Genomic DNA, 20457 nt, shown 5'->3' with positions numbered 1-20457 from the left:
TCTATAAACACAAAATTTCTGTATGGAATCCATTAATGCTGAAACTAGGAAGAGTTTTTTCTGCATTGGAACCCTGACGGACACAACCATAAACAGTATCTACGATATAGAAAGAGCTCGTACTTATCAACAAGGAAAGTTTAAAAAGTAAGCAAAAGACACGAACGAGCATTCCCGAAGAAAAAATATGAAAGGTCTACAAACGCAAAAAGATGTCAAGTTTCATCGGCGTTCAGAGAAACGTAAAGGGTGACCACAGTGAGATGGTCTTTCCGGCCCCCTAGATCAGCGGTCTTGAAAACACCAAGTATCAGTGAGGTTCCAAAGCAGCTTTCACACAGTGTTGGCAGGAGCATAAATGGGGCCATTTGGAGTTATTACTGAAATAGAACTTTTTATGCCCTGCAATCCCAAAGCATCACTCCTGAGTAGCCCTAAACCAGCGTCTCTCAACCTTTCTTACACAATGGTACGTGTAGAAAACCAGAAAATGTTATCGGCACGTTGGGTGGCCCACAGGTAGAGATGACTGGTCAATGGGCCCTGACACACCAGGCCCCACTCAGCCACCCCAAGGGCTGAAAAGAGCAGTAGCCTGCTGTACCCGTCTGGACTTCCGTCTGCAGCTCCACCTGGAAACCCTTGCACATGCGCACTTGATGACACGGGCAGAATGTTCAGAGCAGCAATGATCATGATGGAGAAAACTGGGTACTACTCATATGTCTAGCAACAGGAAGATATATCAGTAAAGTGTGGTATATTCATATAATAGGATGCAAACAGTGAAAACGAATGAAGTACAGCCATACACAACATACAGACGAGCCCCAGTGCCAGTTACCAATTTATTGCCTCTCAGCTCGATCGACCTGTCTCTGCCCTGCTTTGTGATAAAAGAGCTGGACGCTGTGAATGTTTCTTTTTTGCCAGCTGGCACATTAGGCCTTATTGATAGCGGCAGTGGAGGGACACTTCAAGAGGAAAAGGCTTCTCTTCCTGGTTCTGAGGCTTTTATTCTTTCTTTTGCTACAATGCAGCCAGCAGATGTCTTCCCAGGGATGTGTGCCAGCGTTCTAGCAGGTGGTTTTCTGCTTGCTGGCCTTGCTGGTGAGACCTCAGTGAACTTCTCTGCCATTTGGCAGAGCAAATGACACCCCCTCTACAGTGAGGTCTGAATTTCAGCCTTGGTTGGGGGAGGGGGCTCTTCCCAGTTATTCCTGCCTCATATGCCCTTCTCAGCCCCAGACGTAGTAGCTACTTCAAACACCTACTGTTCCCATCTACTTTAAGATCTCTACTAACTCTCTTAGTAGTTAAACTTTATTTACTCATTAATAATTCTTTATGTTAAAATTTTTTCTCTGTAAATTACTGGTGTGGTTTCTATCTCCTGATTGGACCCTAACTGATACACCCCCAAAATATCTTGAATTAAAAAAAGCAAGTTGTAGTAAAATGCATACAGTGTGTTTGCAATTATATAAAATTCAAAAGCAGGTGATTATAACCCAATGAGTGGATAGGGAATTTACCAACTGATCTCATACCATCACACCCTGATAGACTTCTGGGGATCACTGGCTATTCCACAGGAGAGTCATGTCAGGTGACAGACGGGATCTTTGTGGATGGCTGTAAACACGACCCTGTGAGACAAACTTTGGAGTCACAAAGAGGGGGAACCCCCAGTATCAGTCAGCAGCTGGAGGAAACAGTAGGAAAGCAATTAGGAGAGGCTACTTGGAGGCACATCGGGGGAATCTAGGCAAAGGTGACTTCTGGTGGACGTCTGTGGCCCTTTCAGGATTGCAGTAATGGTAGCAAATCCTGTTAACGAGCTCATGGGAAAACATCAGGGTCATCCAGAATGGAGGAAAGATGTCCCTGAGTTGGTGCCCCTTAAGCGGGATGAGATGGCCATTGACAGCCCTTGGAAGTTCAGGATCTGGTAAGTGGGGTTACTGTTACCCACATGGGGACAACATGCCTTGTAGCTGATGGTTCACCAAAAATTCCTGAAAAATCTAAAGCACGCTGGCAGCAGTGCCTCTAACTGGAGCTTTAGAAATTGTAACCACCAGTCCCTTAGATTCTCTTTAATGGTTTCCACTCAAACCCTTGGCATCCCCAGATGCGTTAGCTAAGAATCACGGGGCGGACGGCAGCAGCAGTGGGGACACAGGTTTTGAATCTCCAGGAATCGTCACTTAAAACCAGAGCAACTAGATAATAAAACCAAGTCACATGGCCAAATTGACAACAAAACTAGGTGACAGGGGTACCCATTCGCCCCAAAACATAAGCCAGTAAGAACAAACCACCAACAGTCCGCAGAGACTTACATGGAGCCAACACCTCTGCAGAAAAAATGAGAAAACTATAGACCTGAGGACAGTTATTCACTAGAAAACAGGGTAGGTCAATTTGAGAACAAGTTGAGCTCAGGAAGCATTTTCTCACCCCAACAGCAGAGACGCATAAGCAGGAAGACCACAGTAGAAGTCAACAACGCTGAATGAGAGATATATTATACATGCTTATAATATATAATAATACATATCTCCATTATAAATGGAGAGGAAATGGAGCATCTATCTCCTATGAACTCTCAAAACCCTGGGAGATGGGGGAGAGTCCTTGTCCCTCTCCTGACCTTGGGCTGCTTCCTTTGCTGGAGGAGCAGCCCTGGATGAGCTAGCTCCTCCATCTCTCTTACTAAGGAGCGAGGTCTCACGGACTGGACCCCTACCTCATCCAGCCACCTCATCCCTAGATCAGGGGCCTAGAGACCTGTGTTCTTTCCATGGCTGCTGAAACTTTGGCAAAACATTTCACTTCTCTGAGCCTCAGTCTCCTCATCTGTAAAATGGTAATAATTCTAATAAGTGCTGTCGTGCTTACCTCAAGAGACTCTGAGGTGGATCAAAAGAGACTGGAAGAGAGGAGTCAAGAGCTGGTGGCAGGTCTGCCCCTCACAGCTGCTGGATCTTGGGCAAGTGGCAACTTCTCTCAGCCTGTTTCTCACCTGTAAAATGGCAGTAGTCGGAGTAGAAATTGTCTCATCATCATCGTCTGCATTGCAATGTTGCCGTGAGAATGAAATGAAGCGATACAAGAAAGCGCTTAGCGGTGTCTGACACCTCAGGAACCTTATAAACCTTAACTACTGATGTTATGATGGTGCTTTTGTTAGTTAGGTTCCGGATGCTGAAGACGGTTGTGATCTTTTATGCTTTTCCCTCTCGCCAACACCAGAGGGCGACATAGACGGCGGGACCGCAACCACAAGCACTACAAGCCCCCTCTTCACTCAGCACCACCACTTGCCACGCGGTGGCGCTAAGGCACATGATGTCTGCTTTTCCGCAGAGTTTGGGTTGCACAGAGAGCGGATGGAGTGAGGGCGGAGGTGGAAGTAAAGGGGAACCCTGGGAGCTGAGTAGCCCTGAACTAAAGGCTTGGGGGCCCTTGGACCGAGTGGCTCCTGAGTTCCCGGGGTCTTGGAGCCGTTTTGAATATGAGGGCGCCCCCTTCCTGCTAGCGCCGGATCTGCATCCCCTTCTCCGGGGCAGCCTCCGCGCCAGGAAGGCTGAACGAGAGAGCGCGCATCTCTGCGCGCTCCTCCTCGGCTAGCTATAGCTCATTCATTTGCCGCCGCGGTACGCTGTTGCCATGGAGACTTGATTTAGGTGGTGGGGAGGGAGGCCCCGGGTGACGTCCGTGCAGCTCTCAGCTCGTCTCTCGCGGCCTCCCAGTTCTTGCCTATTTTGGAAGAGAGCCGCAGCCCTTCTGCTGATGCGCGCGCGCTGGCGCCTTTTAAAGGCAACCGGCGGAGTGGCGGCTTCGCCAGAGCCCGGGAGCTGCCCCCGCCCCCGAGTCGCGAGCCGGCACCGGGCCCGGGCCGGGAAGCCCCCGGCACCATCCCCCTCCCCCACCCACCCCTATCTTCACGCCCTCCACTCACTTTTTAGGGAAATTTCACCATGGAGAAAGGAGGCACCTACTTTTGCTCTCGCCCCCCCCACCTCACCCCCCCCCAACAGGAGAGACTTTTCCATAGGAACCTTGGAAGGAAACCAGATGCCAGGCCTAGCGCGTGTGGGGATCCTCTCTGGAAAAGGCCACAGAGTGAAACACCAGGTGAGGACTTCACTGACCGCGGGGCCACCCTGGGTCCCTGGAGACCCACGCCGCCTCCAGCCTCCTGCCTTCGCCTTTTTCTCCTTAGGCTCAGCCTGGGGTCAGGTTAAGATCTTAGCTAGAAGGCTGCTTAGCAACTTCTCCAATCCCCTCATTAAACCGAAAGGGAAATTGAGGCTCAGAGAAGAGTAGTGACTTGACCAGGGTCACATGGCACGTTTCTGGAGAGCATGGGCCGGAACCCAGGGATGCTGACTTCCCAGCCAGAGGCCTGTCGCCTCTCTTGACGTTGAAAATAGCTGGCACAATAGAGGGGCCCTGCACCCAGTAGAGGGGCCAGAGAGTGCCCCTTCCCACCCTGGCACCAGGCGCTGCTGCTTCCCCAGCAGAGTCCAGACCCGGGGAGGCTTTCTGGACTGATCTCAACCTGGACAAGCTTCTGGATCCCATGGACCCCATGACCAACCGGTCCAGCTGCTGCTTGTAAACGTCAGCTTCCATCGAAGGCTTCCTGCAGCCCACCAGCTCCCTGGAACTTTCTGGAGTCAAAACCTGTTCCAGACTGCTTACAAATGCCAGCTGGCTTCTGGATGTAGGTGTGGCCTGCAGGCTCTGGCAGGGCTCCCAGGGCCATGTGGACCCAGCTCTGTGGACTCCCCTGTCCCGTTCTGACAATGCCTGTACTCACCCTGCCGCACCTGCAGGCGTGCTGACCAGGACTTACAGAAGAAGACAGCTGTGAAGCACTTGACCATGTCCGAGGAGCGGTGTAGTTTCCAGACCTCCCCGGACCCTTACTCTGGACCGGGGCTAAGGACCCAGAGGTGGATCGCTCCAGCCCAGCTGTGGGAACCAAGTCTGGCAAAGGAGAGAGAGAGTCATGCTCTGGAGCATTTAGCCCTGAGCCTTGAATGGCTCTTCCAAAAAGCATCTATTGCCAGGGCCAAGTCCTTCAATGCACAGAAGGGGAAATTGAGGCAGCCCTTCAAGAGACGTTATTTGCCAAGGTTACACAGCAAGTCTTTGCATTGTTGAGGCTAGGACCCAGAAACCTGCCTCTTGGCTCAGGCTCTTTCTCTGCACCTTGAGAGGTGGGCAAAGGTCACTGAGCTCCGAGCCAGGGACCTGGTTCAGGATCCACCTCTACTAAGGGTTGGCCATGTTGCTCGAGCCACTCCATACTCTCCACTAGGCCTCAGTCACTCCAGGAGGATGACCTCTGAGGGGGTGCCACTCCAACCGTGAGTCTGGGATTCTCTGAAGTGGGCTCTCTTGCTAGGCTGTGGAGTCTCTCCGTGGTGGTCTGTGGGACGCTCCTGGGGTATGTCTTCTTCCTCCCACTAGACTGAAGCTAAGGAATACAGAGGCAGGAGTTGCTTCAGCCACAGGCTGTGCAGACCTCTCTGAGGATGACCTAGGGCTCTGTTCTACACCCCTCGGAACCCGTCGAATCTCTCCAACGGTGAGTCCCCTGGTGCACTTGGCACAGACCTGTGAGAATGGCCCCTGATGGGTTGGGTTTGAAGAAGCAAAACCACAGGGTCAGCACCAGTACTTGCTCCGCTCCCCCTGTCGGTCCACACAGGCCAGATCTCCGGGGCCTAAAGTGGTCCTGCTCATGCAGGGCCCAGGACTCGGTGCTGTGGGAGACGTCAGACCCACTCAGATCCTGGTGCTGGGCACATGGCTCATCCCCACCTGAAACTGGATCTCAGGGTGGCACAGTTCAGCTTCCAAAGCCTGAGAGCCACTGGCCAGGTGGGACCTGGGCCTAGAGATGCTCAGAGTGCCAGAGGTGGGAGGGTTCTTCCAGGCCAAGTGGACCCACACCCTATCATTTTGCAAATAAGGACGCTGATGCCCAGTGAGGGGAAGAAGCTCGCATAACACCCCAGTAGGCTGGTGGGAGAGCTAGGACCAGAATCAGTGTCTCCTGATCTTCTGCCCAAAACTCTTTCCTCTGCATCAAACACAACCCACTGGCATCTAGACTGAGCCCACCTCCAATCCTTTTCAGATCTTCACATCCTTGACGGGAGTCTCCTCCATCCCTCTCCTTGTCTGCACTGCTTGATTCAGGAGCTTTCCCTTCAGCTGGACGGTCCTTTCTCCTCAAGCTTCCTGGTGTCCCTTCCCTATCTGCCCAAGGCTCATCTTTTCCTACTTCCAGAAGCTGCTCCATCAATAGGCCATAACTGCCTCCACCCCCTTCTTGGCAGGGTTCAACCCACTCCCTGAAGTTCCAGCATTCCCAAGGGTGGGGAGCATCCTCCCCCTGTTCTTGGGGGTCTCTTGGTTGCTTTTAGGGCTTCGCATCTGTCACTGGCCTAGTCCCAAGCCTATAGCTTTCCCTTGATCACCCCAGCCTTTAACCCTGTCAGTCTCTCCTGGGATCTCAGGGACCATTCCCTGAAGACGTCCTCTCTGCTGGGTCCAGGGCCAGTGAGAATAATAATAGCCCAGATGTCGTAGGGCTGCTGTGAGGTTTGAATGAGTTAATGCACACATTCGACATAGAAGGTGCAGGTAAGTGCTGCACCTGTAAATTCTCATGTTACAAGGTATATTCAGGTGGTAACAAGGAGACCCTTGAATCTGGAGCCTATGGTGGCCTAGGCACCAGTGGGTAGAAGGGGACAAGAGGTACAGGAGGGCTTTCGGTAATGAGAAGTGATGGGACCCATGAGGGTTTTAAGCTGGGGGAGGTTGGCTTTTTGAAAAATGGCCAAGGGAGGCCGGTCGCTGAGCACTGGGCGGGGGGCACGTCTTCAGCTTCCATCCCTGGACTTGCTGAGCCTCAAAGGAGCCAGCGATGCCCAGGGAAGGAGCACACTGGGGCCCAGGCTGGAACCCTCAGGGTGTGCACATCCCTTGACCTCTCCAGGTCCCCAGCTGTCATCTTCGTCCTTCTCTTTGGAGCAGCTCCAGCCCCCAGCCTGACCCAACCCATCTGGTGCTCTCAGAGCAAGCTGGGCCAAGGCTGCAAAGAGCCAGTGGTTTCCAGGCCCTGTTTCCACACGTATAGTGACAGGGCATGTGCTGCCTCCCGAACCAGCCGAAGCCATCTCTTCGGAGCCTTGTTCGAAATAATATTCTTCGTAAGGTTAAAATAATGACTAACATTTCGTCATTCAACATTTATTGTGCTCCTTTGTGCGCCAGGCATTTTTCCAAGTGCGTTAATTATTTAACTCGTTTAATTTTCTCATCAATCCTTTGATGTAATTGCTATTTTTCTCCTCCCATCCCTATTTAACAGATAGGTGATCTGAAGCACGAGAGGTTAAATCACTCGCCCACCATGAAGGAGCCAGGACTCCACGTGGATGTCTCACCCCAGACCCTCCCTCCTCACCTCTACCCTCTCTGCCTCTATAAGCCTCAGGTTCCCTCCCAGCTGCTTGTCTGTTCATAAAGAACTTATCAGTCTTTCCCCATTGACCCCTCTGCTCAAGGCTGAGTGGTTTCACGTCAGTCCCACCTGTAGCACAGGAGCCAAACCTCCTGGTCAGAGTCGGGGCTCAGCCATCCTGAGCACCGGCTGCAGCACCGGCTGCCCCTCTCCACCTTCACGCCGCACATCTGATAACACAGCCTCAGGCTGCTGCGGCTTCTTCTGTGGCTATGTGTCCCTGTGTAGTCTCATTCACGATGCTTCACTCCACTGTTCACTTCACCCCACCCAGCACAGCTTCGCCCAGTCCGCCAGTCCCTTGACACCCGGTAACTCAACTCGATCAAGCCTTCTTAAGAGGCCACACCTAATTTTGCTCTCCCAGGCACCCTGCAGACCTTCTTCACTGCAGTCATCCCACTTCAATGGCTTGATCGAGTTCCCGCTTTCTCACTAGCCCAGATGCTCCATGAGGTTAAGACCAGGTGTGTGTTTCCAAACCATCGCATCGTCAGTGCCTAGCACAGAGCCAGGTACAAACTCAGCCCTCAGATGTGTGTGCGCGAATGAATTACACACTGAGGCCCCGCTCTGGGCCAGGCCCTACGCTGGACACTAAGAATATAGAGACCAGGAGTAGATGCAGGCAGGGGAGACAGACAAATAAACAAGCAGTAACAATGTAGGGTGAGAAGTACATTGATGGAGAAGCACAGAGGACCGTGGGGGGCATTGAGGAGGGGCCCTGGAGCTGACTGGAGGACCAGCAGGACAAGGAGGAATGAACCAGGTGTAGAGTGATGGCGGAGGGGACTCTAACACTGGGCTGAACTATAAGTGAATGGTAGAGGGTCTGTCTTCTCCTGCAGACTTCTAGCTCCTCGAGGGCAAGGACGGTGTCCTGCACGCCTGTCTCTCCCACGGTGTGCTGAGAAGTGTAGGGTGCCTGCTCTGTGTTTACGCTGTTTTTAGTTGACTGGTTTTCCTTCCCTGTGGGAATATGGCTAGTCTGACATGCTCCTCACTGCATTACTTGTGAACTCTTCTCTCAGCTCTGCCTTCAGGCCCTTGCTCAGGAAAGCTTCATCTTTTCCCACCTGAGCTACAGTCCCTCCCTCCCACCCCCGCAATGGTTCCATGTCCCTTACCTTCTCTGCTCAGCCCACTCACCCAGCTCTGACCGTCTCAATGCGTGGGTGCCAGTGTGTACCCTCTTCACATGAGATTTGTTGATTTCATAACCATAAATAGATAAAATGTTCTGAATACTTCTCTGAGCAAGTAGAATTGGGGGAGTGAGAACATAATGAAAAGGCCTTAGGAGGAAGAAAACAGCTCAAGACGAGACAGTCATCACACAAACCAGTTCTAGATGAGGGTGATACTTTCACTACACAGACCAGTGAGCCCTAGACCCAGGACTGGGAAGCTACTTGGGAATATGTTAGAAAACCTTTACGTGGTTTCAAACCCGTGAATTCAAAAGAATAATCTAGTCAAAAACAGAAAGAAATAGAGATCAGGAAACCTAGATTCTAATTCTGGATTTATTTCATTCTAGCCATGTGACCCTGAGCAAGTTACTAACCTTCTCTGAGAAGGCGTATAGGGATTCTTCCCCTGGAGGCTCCAGGAGGCCTGAGAACCCACAGTGCTGTCATTTTCCTCCCACCAGGGCACTTTGTTTTCCTGATGGTACTCTAACCACCAACCATGGGACACCCCCCTTCCCAAAATACAGTCCTGAGGCTGGGGTTGGGGTAGGGATGGAATGGAGTACCCTGACTCTTCATTGCCAACTCCCACTCACATTGCCATGGAAACAGGAGCATCACTCCTGCACGGAGAGGCTACATCTACACAGGTACAAAGAAGCTAGATGCTAGTAAGGAGCCTAGCCCACAGAGCTTCCCAATCTCCCCACTCTTAAGGAGTACGGGACACTATTGTTCTGTGGCATTTGGAAGAGTAAAGAGAGATGAAATGACAGCTTGGCACTCCCTGGTCCCAGAGAACTTATGGATGAAAAAGGGAGAGACGTCCAAAGATATTCTTAGTTTAAACTCATCCTCTACTCTAAAAGATAGAAAACTTTTTAAATGAAGAGTCAGTTAGTAAATAATTTAAGCTTTCCAAGCCATAGGGTCTCTGCTGCAACTGCTCAACTCTGCCTTTGTCGGGTGAAAACTCTGCCTTTGTTGATATGTAAACAAAGAGATGTGGCTGTATGTCAATAAAACTTTATTTGTAAAACACTCAGTGGGCCAGATTTTGCACGTAGGCCAGAGTTTGTAGACCCCTGCTCTACCCCATGGTGCAAGAGCAAGAGCCTGGGAGCCAGGCTTGAGACCCAGCGTCACTGATGACTTGCTGTGTGACTTGGAGTAAGTCATCGTCTGTTTCTGAGCCTCTGTTTCACCTTCTAGCAAACAAGCCTAATAATATCAGTCAGATTTGTCATGAGAATAGATCTAACAGGTCAGAGCAAATCTGAAGTCTTTTTCATCCCTCTATTTAGTCATGTCATGTAGAGCTAAACCCCTCCCCAGGCCATGCCCTTGACTGCTGAGGGAGGCAGCGGTCCACTGCAAGTGGAACGTGTTTCTCTCTAGAGTCAGATTCTTGGTCTGGCTTTCCAACCTCCAGCCCCAAGTGACCCCGTTTCTGTAGCAAGCCAACCACAGGAAGAAATGAAGAATCTCTTCCTTTATACCATCCAGTCATTTGGCAAGAGGCGACAGTTCACTTGAGAGAGTGATGTGGCTGCAGTGGCTTATGGCCAGGCCTTAGAAGAGGTCTCTGAGACAAGCTGGGACTGGAGTTAGATCTTTCTTGAGCCATCTTGTCCACCTGTCTGGTCTGACCATCTTCCCCTGGAGGCTTGCATTCTTTGGTATTGTGTCATGTGCCTTCTCTCTCTCTCTCTCTTTTCTCTCTTTTCTCCTTCTCATATACATTTGTCCAGAGCGAGACAGGACACAGTTTGACAACCCTCTGTCCAGATCCTTGCCCCAAGTGTCTAGAAAAGCAGCCCTAACTAGGAGTCTCCATGCTATTCTAAAGAAGCAGACTCCCTACTCACCCTCCAGCTCCCTCCCAGGAGTCATCCTCCCCAAAATCTATAGAAAAGATATATCTCCTTTTCTCTTATAGATGTTAAAGGGTGATGTCCCTCCATGTCCCCAGTAAAGCTATGCAAGACAGGGGCAAGGGATCTCGCGGCCCGTTTTTGCTATAAAAAGCCCTTTTTCGGAAAAAAATAATAAAGAAATCAGCCAATCCCTCCTCGATGCCATCACCTCTTCTTGGTGATTTTTCGGGGAAGGAGTGGGCGGGTTGCTATGGCAACAGATGCGAGCTCCTCTCAGTAAAGAAGGGACCTTGATATTTTTTTCTCTCATTCTCTCAGCTGTGTGTGTATGTGTGTGTGTGTGTGTGTGTGTGTGTGTGTGTGCCGCGCATGCCTGTGCCCACACCAGGAATTTTTTTAGAACTAAAGAAAGTCCTTCTCTTCCCTCAGCTCCCCAAATATGGAGTGATGGAAAACCACTTACTCCTGCAGGCCAAGGAGGATTCAAAATGGTTCAAGAGAAAAGGAGAGGTCATATGGGGTTCTCTTTCTGCATCATTTTACTAGAGATTGCATGCAGCAGAGAGAACTTTACAAATGGTTGGGAGCCAAGGGATGGAAAGAAGGGAAGATGCTGGGTGGAGAGAGACGAGTTAGAAATAGATGATGCAAGAGCCCAACAAGTGACATCAGAGAGGAGGGCAACAGAAGGTGCAGTGAGGCTGGGGATGCATGTAAACACACACACGCCATCGATGCTGAGAGGGAAAGGCACGAGGCAGACTCAGATGAACACAAACACACACATGCACAAGGAGACACACAGAAAACTGCAAACATGTAAATACATACAGGCACAAACATAGAACTACACACGGCACAAGAAGTCATAGACATTTTTTATAAAGACAGGCCTAGATTTAGTCATAGGCAAACGCGTAGATACATAGGAGTACAGACACACCACTACAAAGACACATGCAGACAGACACACAGAGACATACAAATGCAGTCACGGTCACACACACACGCACACACACACGCGTGCGCGCGCACATTCTCACAGCTGTCTACTTCCCTTCAATTGTCCAAGAATCCCTGAACAGCAGTGCATAGCTGGGAATGCTGCAGGCTCACCCAGTGGGTTTGGCTGGATGGCTCCTGCTACCCCCATTTCTTCTACACACTCACCCCAAAGCCCCTCTCTCAATTCACTCCCTTGCCCACTTTCCTATATTTTATGGCTCTGTCTGATACCTCCCCCATATCAGGCTTCCAATTCTTAGCTTCTTCTGCTGCTGCTGCCTGCCGCTTGGTGCGGGGGGAGAGTGGGGTGACTCAGCCAGGCCAGGATGACTCACACTGCCAGTATTTTTAGCAGCGGCCAGGAGCTCTCTAGTGTGCCAGCCGCCCCCCTCCTCCTGCTTGCTATTTTGAAACAGTCACTGGTGATATAAATAGCTCCTCTCCCACGGCCTGAAGCTGCTGCCAAGCTATTTTTGGTTCTGCACTGTTAAAAATAGCTCCACGGAGGTGGGAGGCAAGGGGAGTGGGAGCTGGCCTAGGGAGAGGAGACATTGGGGCATACAGAGCTTCTCAACTTGAATCAGAATGGGCAAACTAGGATTAGCCCTTCTCTACCCCCTCTTTTGTCCCTTTCTAGACCCTTCTTCCCTTCCAGAGTGTATATCCCTAATTCACCTCTTTCCACCCAGCATCTTCCCTTCTTTCAAACTCTTGGTCCCTCGGTCTATTCTGGAAAAATCCAAGGGCTCTTCCCTTGAGCCCAGCCCCCCGCCCCATGCTTACTTCACTCCCAGAGCTCAGAAATATTGGCCTCTGAAACCCCCTCCCAAATTCACCCTCAGAAGAGAAAAGGACAGCCAACTGGGGCCTCATTCTGAGGCCTGTGTGGACTAGAGCTGTTCTTTGATGTCCCAGACAAATGCCAGTATGACTTCACTGGTGATCATATCAGGACCACGGACAGCGACCAGTGCCCTATTCTTTTACTGCGTAGTATCTGCTCAGCTTGCTGGAGACCAGCTGGACCTAATCAATAGACACTTATCATAGAGAGGGACACTAAGAATGTCTCCTAGCCAGGGCTAAGGCTTCATCAGTGAGTGAAGAAAACAGGAACACTGCCCTGGATTTTCATCCAAGAAGGGCCTCCAAAGATCAAGGGCTTATCCAAACAGAAGCTTGAGGGAGGAGCAGGTGGGTCCATCAGGGGTCAGATAGAGATGAAAGTGGAACAGAGATGTACTTCCTGAAGGAGCCATTTCTCTGTCACCCATATAAAAAATGTTAGAGGTTGAAGCAGACACACACACACACACACACACACACACACACACACACATTCTTTCCCTCCATCTCAGGATGGTTGATGGGGACGGCCCCAACCTCTGCCAAAATGGCACCAGAGGTCAGGGTTGGGTCCGCAGACACTCTTTTTCTCAGACATCATTCTCCGTAGCTGTCTCCTCCTCCCAGTCTGCCTCTCTTGCCACTACCCTTTCCCATGAGGAGTGAGGAGTTTCTTAACCCCAAATTTCACTTCTTAGTGTCAAAGTTTATCTCCACCGTTGCTATGCAACTTTCTACGATCAGGCCAATCCCTCTCCCCCAATTTTTAAGTGGCCTCGTTTCCAGCCCCTCACGTTATTTCATAGAGACCCCTACTCCTCAAAATGAGGCTCCACACAAAATGTCCCCCGGCCTGCTTCCTTCCCCTTTTATGGGGTTCTGGAGAAAAGAAAGCCCTTCAGCCCCTGAAGAGAACAATCGTCTGTGCAGAAAAGAGCCAGAGAAATAGAGCAAGGGCGAGAAAACGGACGGTGAAAGGAAGGAGACTCGAGAGAGCAGATGGGGAAGGTTTGGGGGGTAGAGTGTGCACGAAGCCGAGACAGACCACCAAGCAAGCAATGAGATAAACTAGTTCTGGCCGAGGGTGGGGGGTGTGGAGAGTTGAAGGTAGAGAAACTGGAGAGAAGCCCTAGTGCAGAAGATGGGAAGGAGGCTGCAGGGGGATGTGGAGGACAGCCTGACTCAGTAAAGGGGTCCCTGGCAGGTGCAGGGATCTCGGAGGGTCCAGCACAGCCCCCCTCACTTCTATGCTGCTTTCCCATCCTCCTCGCCGGAGGCAGAGGGGGGAGCCCTCCGGAGCTGTGCGGAGACAGCCAGGCCCCGCCCGCCACCAACGCTGCGGCGGCAGCAGCCGGAGGATTCCTATCCAAATATGGAGCTGGGATTCCCCCGGCCCCGCCCCCGCCCCCGGCCCGCGGGGAGACACCGGCTTGCAATCCGCGGGGGAGAACCGCTCGCTTTGGGGCCTGGCAACGGGGGCGAGTGGGCGGGGGAGGGATACCTAGGTGCAGATCCAGATCCTTCCATGCCCTGGTACTCTGCCTCAATTTCCCCCGTCAGTGGCTGAGGTTAGTTGACAGGAAAGCTAAGAATCACTGCAGACTACAGCGCTGGTGTCGGTATTCCTATTCTTGACAGTGGGAAAATAGAACCAAGGCCAAATTCAGCTGGTCATTTTTTCTCAGGCTTCCTTTTCCACCCCATGCTAGGGACGGAGACCCCCGCATGGAACCCCCCTCCCCCGCTGAATCGCCAAGGCCCGAGTTTGGAAATGGGGGAGGAGGTTTGTTCTTTGAAAGTGCCAAAGGGAATCCCTAGAGAGATACCGCCCCCATCTGTGACCCATCCCACAGAGACCAAGGAAGGTCCTTCTCCCCATGTGAGCGTGACATTTGTTCGGCCAATAGCGAGGGGACATGTGTGGACAACACTGCCCATTTCCATTTCCTTATCTCCTTAGAAAACCCGAGGTCGGAATCAGCCCTGCCCAGTCCTCTAGAGACTCTCCTGCCAGAGCCCGAACCCTCGTCCTGTCGCTTCCCTCAGCTGAACACAGTCGGACGCCTGGGTCCCTGAACCTCCTTTCAGGCCTTCCTAATGCAGCGCCTGCCTCCCAGCCTCTCGGCTCAGCTGCCGCCAGCTCCGGCCCCCTCCGCAGCCTCCGCTCTCCCCCTCCCTCCGGCACCCCTCCCGCTCTCGTTCTACGTCATGGGATGACGTCGGAAGCCAGGGAGGGAGGAGGAGGGCCCCCCTCCCTAGCCAGCAGCTCCCGCTGCAGCTTGCTTAGCCCAGCCTCCCGCTTTCCCGCCCCCCCTTTCTCTAGAGCGAGCCCCCCACGCCTGGCAGGAGCTATATAAGGCGGAACGAGGCAGGCGAGGGGGGCAGCGCAACCGAGCGGAGCCCAGGAGAGGAGAGGAGAGAGCCTGAGTGAGAGACGGGAAGCAAGGAAGAGGAAGCCACCGGTGCGTCCAGGCAGGAAAGCAGGTATTCAGAGCGCCCGAGCTGGAGCTCCACAGCCGCTAGCCATGTACCGCTCCACCAAGGGCGCCTCCAAGGCGCGCCGCGACCAGATCAACGCGGAGATCCGGAACCTCAAGGAGCTGCTGCCGCTGGCCGAAGCGGACAAAGTCCGGCTGTCCTACCTGCACATTATGAGTCTTGCCTGCATCTACACTCGCAAGGGCGTCTTCTTCGCTGGAGGTGAGCAAACTGGGGCTGCCAGAGACCGGAGCTGGCGGGCGCCGGGGATGGTGGAGCTGAGGGAACCCGCTGGGGCTACCGCATGTCTAGGCAGCCTGTTGGCGAGCTGGGGAGAGAAGGAACTTGGGAGACTGAGGACTTCTACTTTTCCTCCTGAGCTCTGTCCAGACTTCACCTTAGTTCTAGATGAGGGTTAGAGACCTTGGATAGTGTCTCTCCCTGGTGCCAGTCTTATAAGAGGAGGGAGCCAGGACAGAACACCAGCGCAGAGGCGCTCCGAGAGCCGGGAGAGGGAGGCCCGGGAAGTTGCAGGGATGGAGCTGTCAAAACCTGGGGGAGCGCAGCATCCGTTCGTGATCCTGAAAGGGCTCTTCTGCCCTTTTGAAGCGCTGTCCATGGTGCAGACAGCACCACCGGACTGTGAGGCGCTGCCCGCGGTGCTGAACGCTAAGGCGGCTTTGGGGGCGCTGTCCCTGGTCCTGAAATCTAGGACCGAAGATGCTCAGGCCGACTTAGAAGTTGGGTTCGCTGGCTGGGAAGATCCAGCAACAGGTTCTCTGGGCAAGAGCCGCGGGCAGTGGGTCAACAAGTGTGTGCAGAGGCAGGTCCATGGCAAATTCCTCTAGATTTTCTAAAATTAACTCCATGCCTTCCTTACCTCTGCTTTGCATCCTAGTCTTACTCCTGACTCATCATGTCTTCTTACCCTGCAGGCACTCCTCTGGCGGGCCCCACAGGTCTTCTCTCAGCTCAAGAGCTTGAAGATATAGTGGCAGCACTACCTGGCTTTCTGCTTGTGTTCACGGCTGAGGGGAAGCTGCTATATCTGTCTGAGAGTGTGAGCGAGCATCTGGGCCACTCCATGGTGAGTGCTAAAGGTGCTCTAAGCTTGGGCTGGGGCACAGATGGGACACAGAGCTTTCTACTTCTGAGAATTTGAGGATTAATCAGGAGGGAGGGTTTATACCCTGAAAGATGCTAAGGATTGTCTCTTGCTGCCTTCACTAATGGTCATCTTTTCTTCACCTTCCTCCAGGTGGACCTAGTTGCCCAGGGTGACAGTATCTACGACATCATTGACCCAGCTGACCACCTAACTGTGCGCCAGCAACTTACCCTGCCTTCTGCCCTGGACACCGGTGAGAACTCCTTTCTTCCTTCCTCAATCCAGTCCTCTCCTGCTGCCCTCCTCCTCCCCATCAACCATCTCTTTAAGGCCATCCACCCTCTTACCAGTTTTCCTTTTCACTCACCTAGATCGCCTCTTCCGCTGTCGCTTCAACACCTCCAAGTCCCTCAGGCGCCAGAGTGCAGGCAACAAACTGGTGCTTATTCGAGGCCGATTCCATGCTCACCCACCTGGAGCCTACTGGGCAGGAAACCCTGTTTTCACAGCCTTCTGTGCTCCACTGGAACCAAGACCCCGCCCTGGTCCTGGCCCCGGCCTTGCCTCGCTCTTCTTGGCCATGTTCCAGAGCCGTCATGCTAAAGACCTGGTCCTACTGGACATCTCTGAGAGGTAAGCCCAGAGGGTTCAGACCTCAGGAGGAAGGCAGGCCAGAGATGAGAGTACCCTAGATTCTGGAGTCAGGGGCAGGGAGGATGGGATCTAAGCGGGCAGAAGACCTGGGAGGGATTGAGATGCCCGGGTCAAGCAGGAAAAACAGAAAGCTGACTTCACCCTTTCCACTTTCCCAGTGTCCTAATCTACCTGGGCTTTGAGCGCAGTGAACTGCTCTGTAAATCATGGTATGGACTGCTGCACCCCGAGGACCTGGGCCACGCTTCTGCTCAACACTACCGCCTGTGTGAGTGTCCAGAGAAGCTGGGGACAAGACAGGGAGCTGGGAAAGGGCATGGGAGACCTGACCAAGAAGGGCTATGATCAAAACTGCTGGGGAAATACCAGAGACCAACAGTTTTGGATGCTATAGGGTGAACACTAAGGTGAGGAGTCAAGGCGAGAATAGAATCAGAACTGGGGGACTCCAAGTGCTGAAGTGAAGGTAGGGAGCTGAGTGGTGCAGGTTAGGGTAGTCAGAAGAGGATGTCATGGATACCCCAACTCAGTGGAGAGGTCAGTGGGGTGATAGTTCAGGTGGTGTTGCCTGATGGGCATTCTAACTCTGCATCTTTTCTTTCCCCTCAGTGACTGAGAGTGGAGATATTCAGGCAGAGATGGTGGTGAGACTGCAGGCGAAGCCTGGAGGCTGGGCATGGATTTATTGCCTGTTATACTCAGAAGGTCCAGAGGGCCCCATTACTGCCAATAACTACCCAATCAGGTGAGCTACAAGGCAGGGGCCTGGGGGGCAGCTGAGGTGGGCATGGAGGAGATACATATCAAGGAATTACTCTGGGAATAGACACCAAACCCTTACCAGCTGTCTCTTCTCTCCCTTCCAGTGACACAGAGGCCTGGAGCCTCCGCCAGCAGCTGAACTCTGAAGACACCCAGGCAGCCTATGTCCTGGGCACCCCGACCATGCTGCCCTCATTCCCTGAGAACATCCTCTCCCAGGAGCAGTGCTCCAGCACTCACCCACTCTTCACCCCAGCCTTGGGGGCTCCCAGGAGCACCAATTTCCCCAGTGCTCCTCAGCTGGGTGCTGTCTCAACATCAGAAGAGCTTCCTCGACCTCCCAAAGAGCTGGGCTTCAGTTATCTGACATTCCCATCTGGCCCTGAGCCTTCCCTTCAAGCCGACCTGAGCAAGGACATTGTGTGCACCCCACCTTACACACCCCACCAGCCAGGAGGCTGTGCTTTCCTCTTCAGTCTTCATGAGCCCTTCCAGACCCGCTTGCCCACTCCGTCTAGCTCTCTTCAAGAACAGCTGACTCCAAGCACCATGACCTTCTCTGAACAATTGACGCCCAGCAGTGCAACCTTCCCAGATCCACTGACTAGCTCACTACAAAGCCAGCTGACTGAAACCTCAGCCAGAAGCTATGAAGACCAGTTGACTCCCTGCACCTCCAACTTCCCAGAGCAGCTGCTTCCCAGCACGGCCACCTTCCCAGAGCCTCTGGGCAGCCCTGCCCATGAGCAGCTGACTCCTCCCGGCACAGCATTCCAAGCACACCTGAACAGCCCTGGTCAAACTTTCCCAGAACAACTGAGCCCCAATCCCACCAAGACTTACTTCGCCCAGGAGGGATGCAGTTTTCTCTATGAGAAGTTGCCCCCAAGTCCTAGCAGCCCTGGTAATGGGGACTGCACACTCCTGGCCCTAGCCCAGCTCCGGGGTCCCCTCTCTGTGGATGTCCCCCTGGTGCCTGAAGGCCTGCTTACACCTGAGGCCTCTCCAGTCAAGCAGAGTTTCTTCCACTACTCTGAGAAAGAGCAGAATGAGATAGACCGTCTCATCCAGCAGATCAGCCAGTTGGCTCATGGCATGGATAGGCCCTTCTCAGCTGAGGCTGGCACGGGCGGGCTGGAGCCACTTGGCGGGCTGGAGCCCCTGGACTCCAACCTGTCCCTGTCAGGGGCCGGCCCCCCTGTGCTCAGCCTGGACCTGAAACCCTGGAAATGCCAGGAGCTGGATTTCCTGGTGGACCCTGATAACATATTCCTGGAGGAGACGCCTGTGGAAGACATCTTCATGGATCTCTCTACCCCAGACCCCAATGGGGAATGGAGTTTGGAGGATCCTGAGGCAGCAGTCCCAGGAGGGGCCCCATCGCCTTGCAACAACCTGTCCCCAGAAGACCACAGCTTCCTGGAGGACCTGGCCACATATGAAACCGCCTTTGAGACAGGTGTCTCAGCATTCCCCTACGATGGGTTTACTGATGAGTTGCATCAACTCCAGAGCCAAGTTCAAGACAGCTTCCATGAAGGTGAGTCCAGCCAAAATGTTTAAGAACTCAAGCTTCTATCCTGCCAGCGAGATGCTAGGTGGAATTAAATGAGTAATTCCCCTCTCTGTACCTCAGTTTTATTAATGAGATAACATCCTCTGCTCCCCAAGGTAGCAATGAGGATAAGAACTCATAAAAAAACTTAACATGGACGTTCCAGACAAGTAGGCCTAGAAGAAAGGAGTTAGGGGTGTGGGATAAAATGCAAGAGAATCCTTGGCTAATGGTTTGTGCTTCTTAACTCTGTGAAAGACCTAGATCAGCCATCGCCACCCCATTTTACAGATGAAGACAATCAGGGTCCCAGAGTTAAAGAAACTTGCCTAAGGTCATACAACAACTCGATGGGAGAGGGATTAGAGTGCTATCTCAGTATTCTTGCCCCTTAAAGGGAATACAGAGTGAGAGTTCATAGGAGTTTGAGAAAGTAAGACAGAGGAACTCAGCCCTGGCCCCATCGAGGCTCCCTGCTGTGGCACCATCCTTTCCAAAACTATAACCACAGTTTCACTCCATCCATCCAAATTGCTCCTTTTTGTGCAGAGCCTTGGTCATTGGGCCAACGTATTCGAAGCCCACACTATGTGGCAGCAGTGCACCACATCCTCAGCCTATCATTCGTAAAGGGCCTACTGACCGTCTTTCTCTCTTTTTCTCTCTGCAGATGGAAGTGGAGGGGAACCAACGTTTTGAATAAGTCTGTGACTTAACGTCGTCAAGTATGGCATATTGTCATCAAGACGTGGAGCTGCTCTCCACCCCCCCTGGACTGCTGGGGGGATTCTAGGGGCCGGAGGGGAATATATCTGATTCCCCAGGCCCTGCAGGACTGGGGCGGGGGAGGTGGGAGGGAAAGGGAGGGGAGCTTCTTTTTAAAATTTAGAGACTTCCAGCGATCCCAGTTTCCATTTCAATCTGTATTCACTCGTAGTGAGTTTCCTTGAACGGGATTTCAAGCGGAGAATGGGGGAGTCTCACTTCCCCCCCGCGCGCTGCCCCATGGGCCTGGGCCAGTTCTCCACTCCTGGGGGCCAAGCCACCCCTGGGCCTTGGTGGGGGAAAGGCAGCGCCCACCCGGGCCAGCCTGTGCCCTGAGGGGCTCTTGACACCCACGTAGAATTCTCTACACACCAGTAACGGGATTTCAATTCCGATGGACTCTGCCGCCCTGGCGGCCCTTCTTGTGACTTTTGCGCCCCGCGCCTGGGGTGAGGGGCGCGAAGAGATGCTACGTTCCTTTCCGATGGAGAAAGGCAGACCTGCCGCTGTCACACGTGTGCTTGCACGAGTGCGTGTACCTGGTGCGGGACTCACCCGGCTGCCAGACTGCCTGGGCCTGTCCAGGTGGCCACCTCGTGGTGCTGCGGTGACTTTGTAGCCAACTTTATAATAAAGTCCAGTTTGCCTTTTTGGTA

General features: G+C 52.8%; 1 protein-coding gene across 2 annotated transcripts; it reads left to right on the top strand.

Annotated features, from left to right (window-relative positions):
- The first annotated feature begins 4281 nt into the window (after positions 1-4281).
- Positions 4282-20457, top strand: NPAS4 (neuronal PAS domain protein 4). 2 transcript variants are annotated; one of them, XM_039840805.1, is made up of 11 exons: positions 4282-5384; positions 5488-5605; positions 7403-8022; positions 14440-15179; positions 15893-16044; positions 16216-16318; positions 16437-16698; positions 16878-16987; positions 17329-17464; positions 17586-19021; positions 19707-20457. In XM_039840805.1, the coding sequence occupies exons 4-11, from the start codon at positions 15005-15007 to the stop codon at positions 19733-19735; spliced, it is 2403 nt and encodes an 800-aa protein (XP_039696739.1). In that variant the 5' UTR covers positions 4282-5384; positions 5488-5605; positions 7403-8022; positions 14440-15004; the 3' UTR covers positions 19736-20457. The 2 variants fall into 2 exon arrangements, with proteins under 2 accessions (XP_039696739.1, XP_039696740.1); XM_039840806.1 differs by lacking the exons at positions 4282-5384; positions 5488-5605; positions 7403-8022; ... (2 more) ...; positions 16216-16318; positions 16878-16987 and having other exon boundaries at positions 16527-16698.

The sequence above is a fragment of the Pteropus medius genome, unplaced genomic scaffold, assembly GCF_902729225.1.
Source record: "Pteropus medius unplaced genomic scaffold, Ma_sr-lr_union100, whole genome shotgun sequence".
NCBI classification, from domain to species: domain Eukaryota; kingdom Metazoa; phylum Chordata; class Mammalia; order Chiroptera; family Pteropodidae; genus Pteropus; species Pteropus medius.
This window is presented reverse-complemented; position numbering and strand designations above follow the sequence as displayed.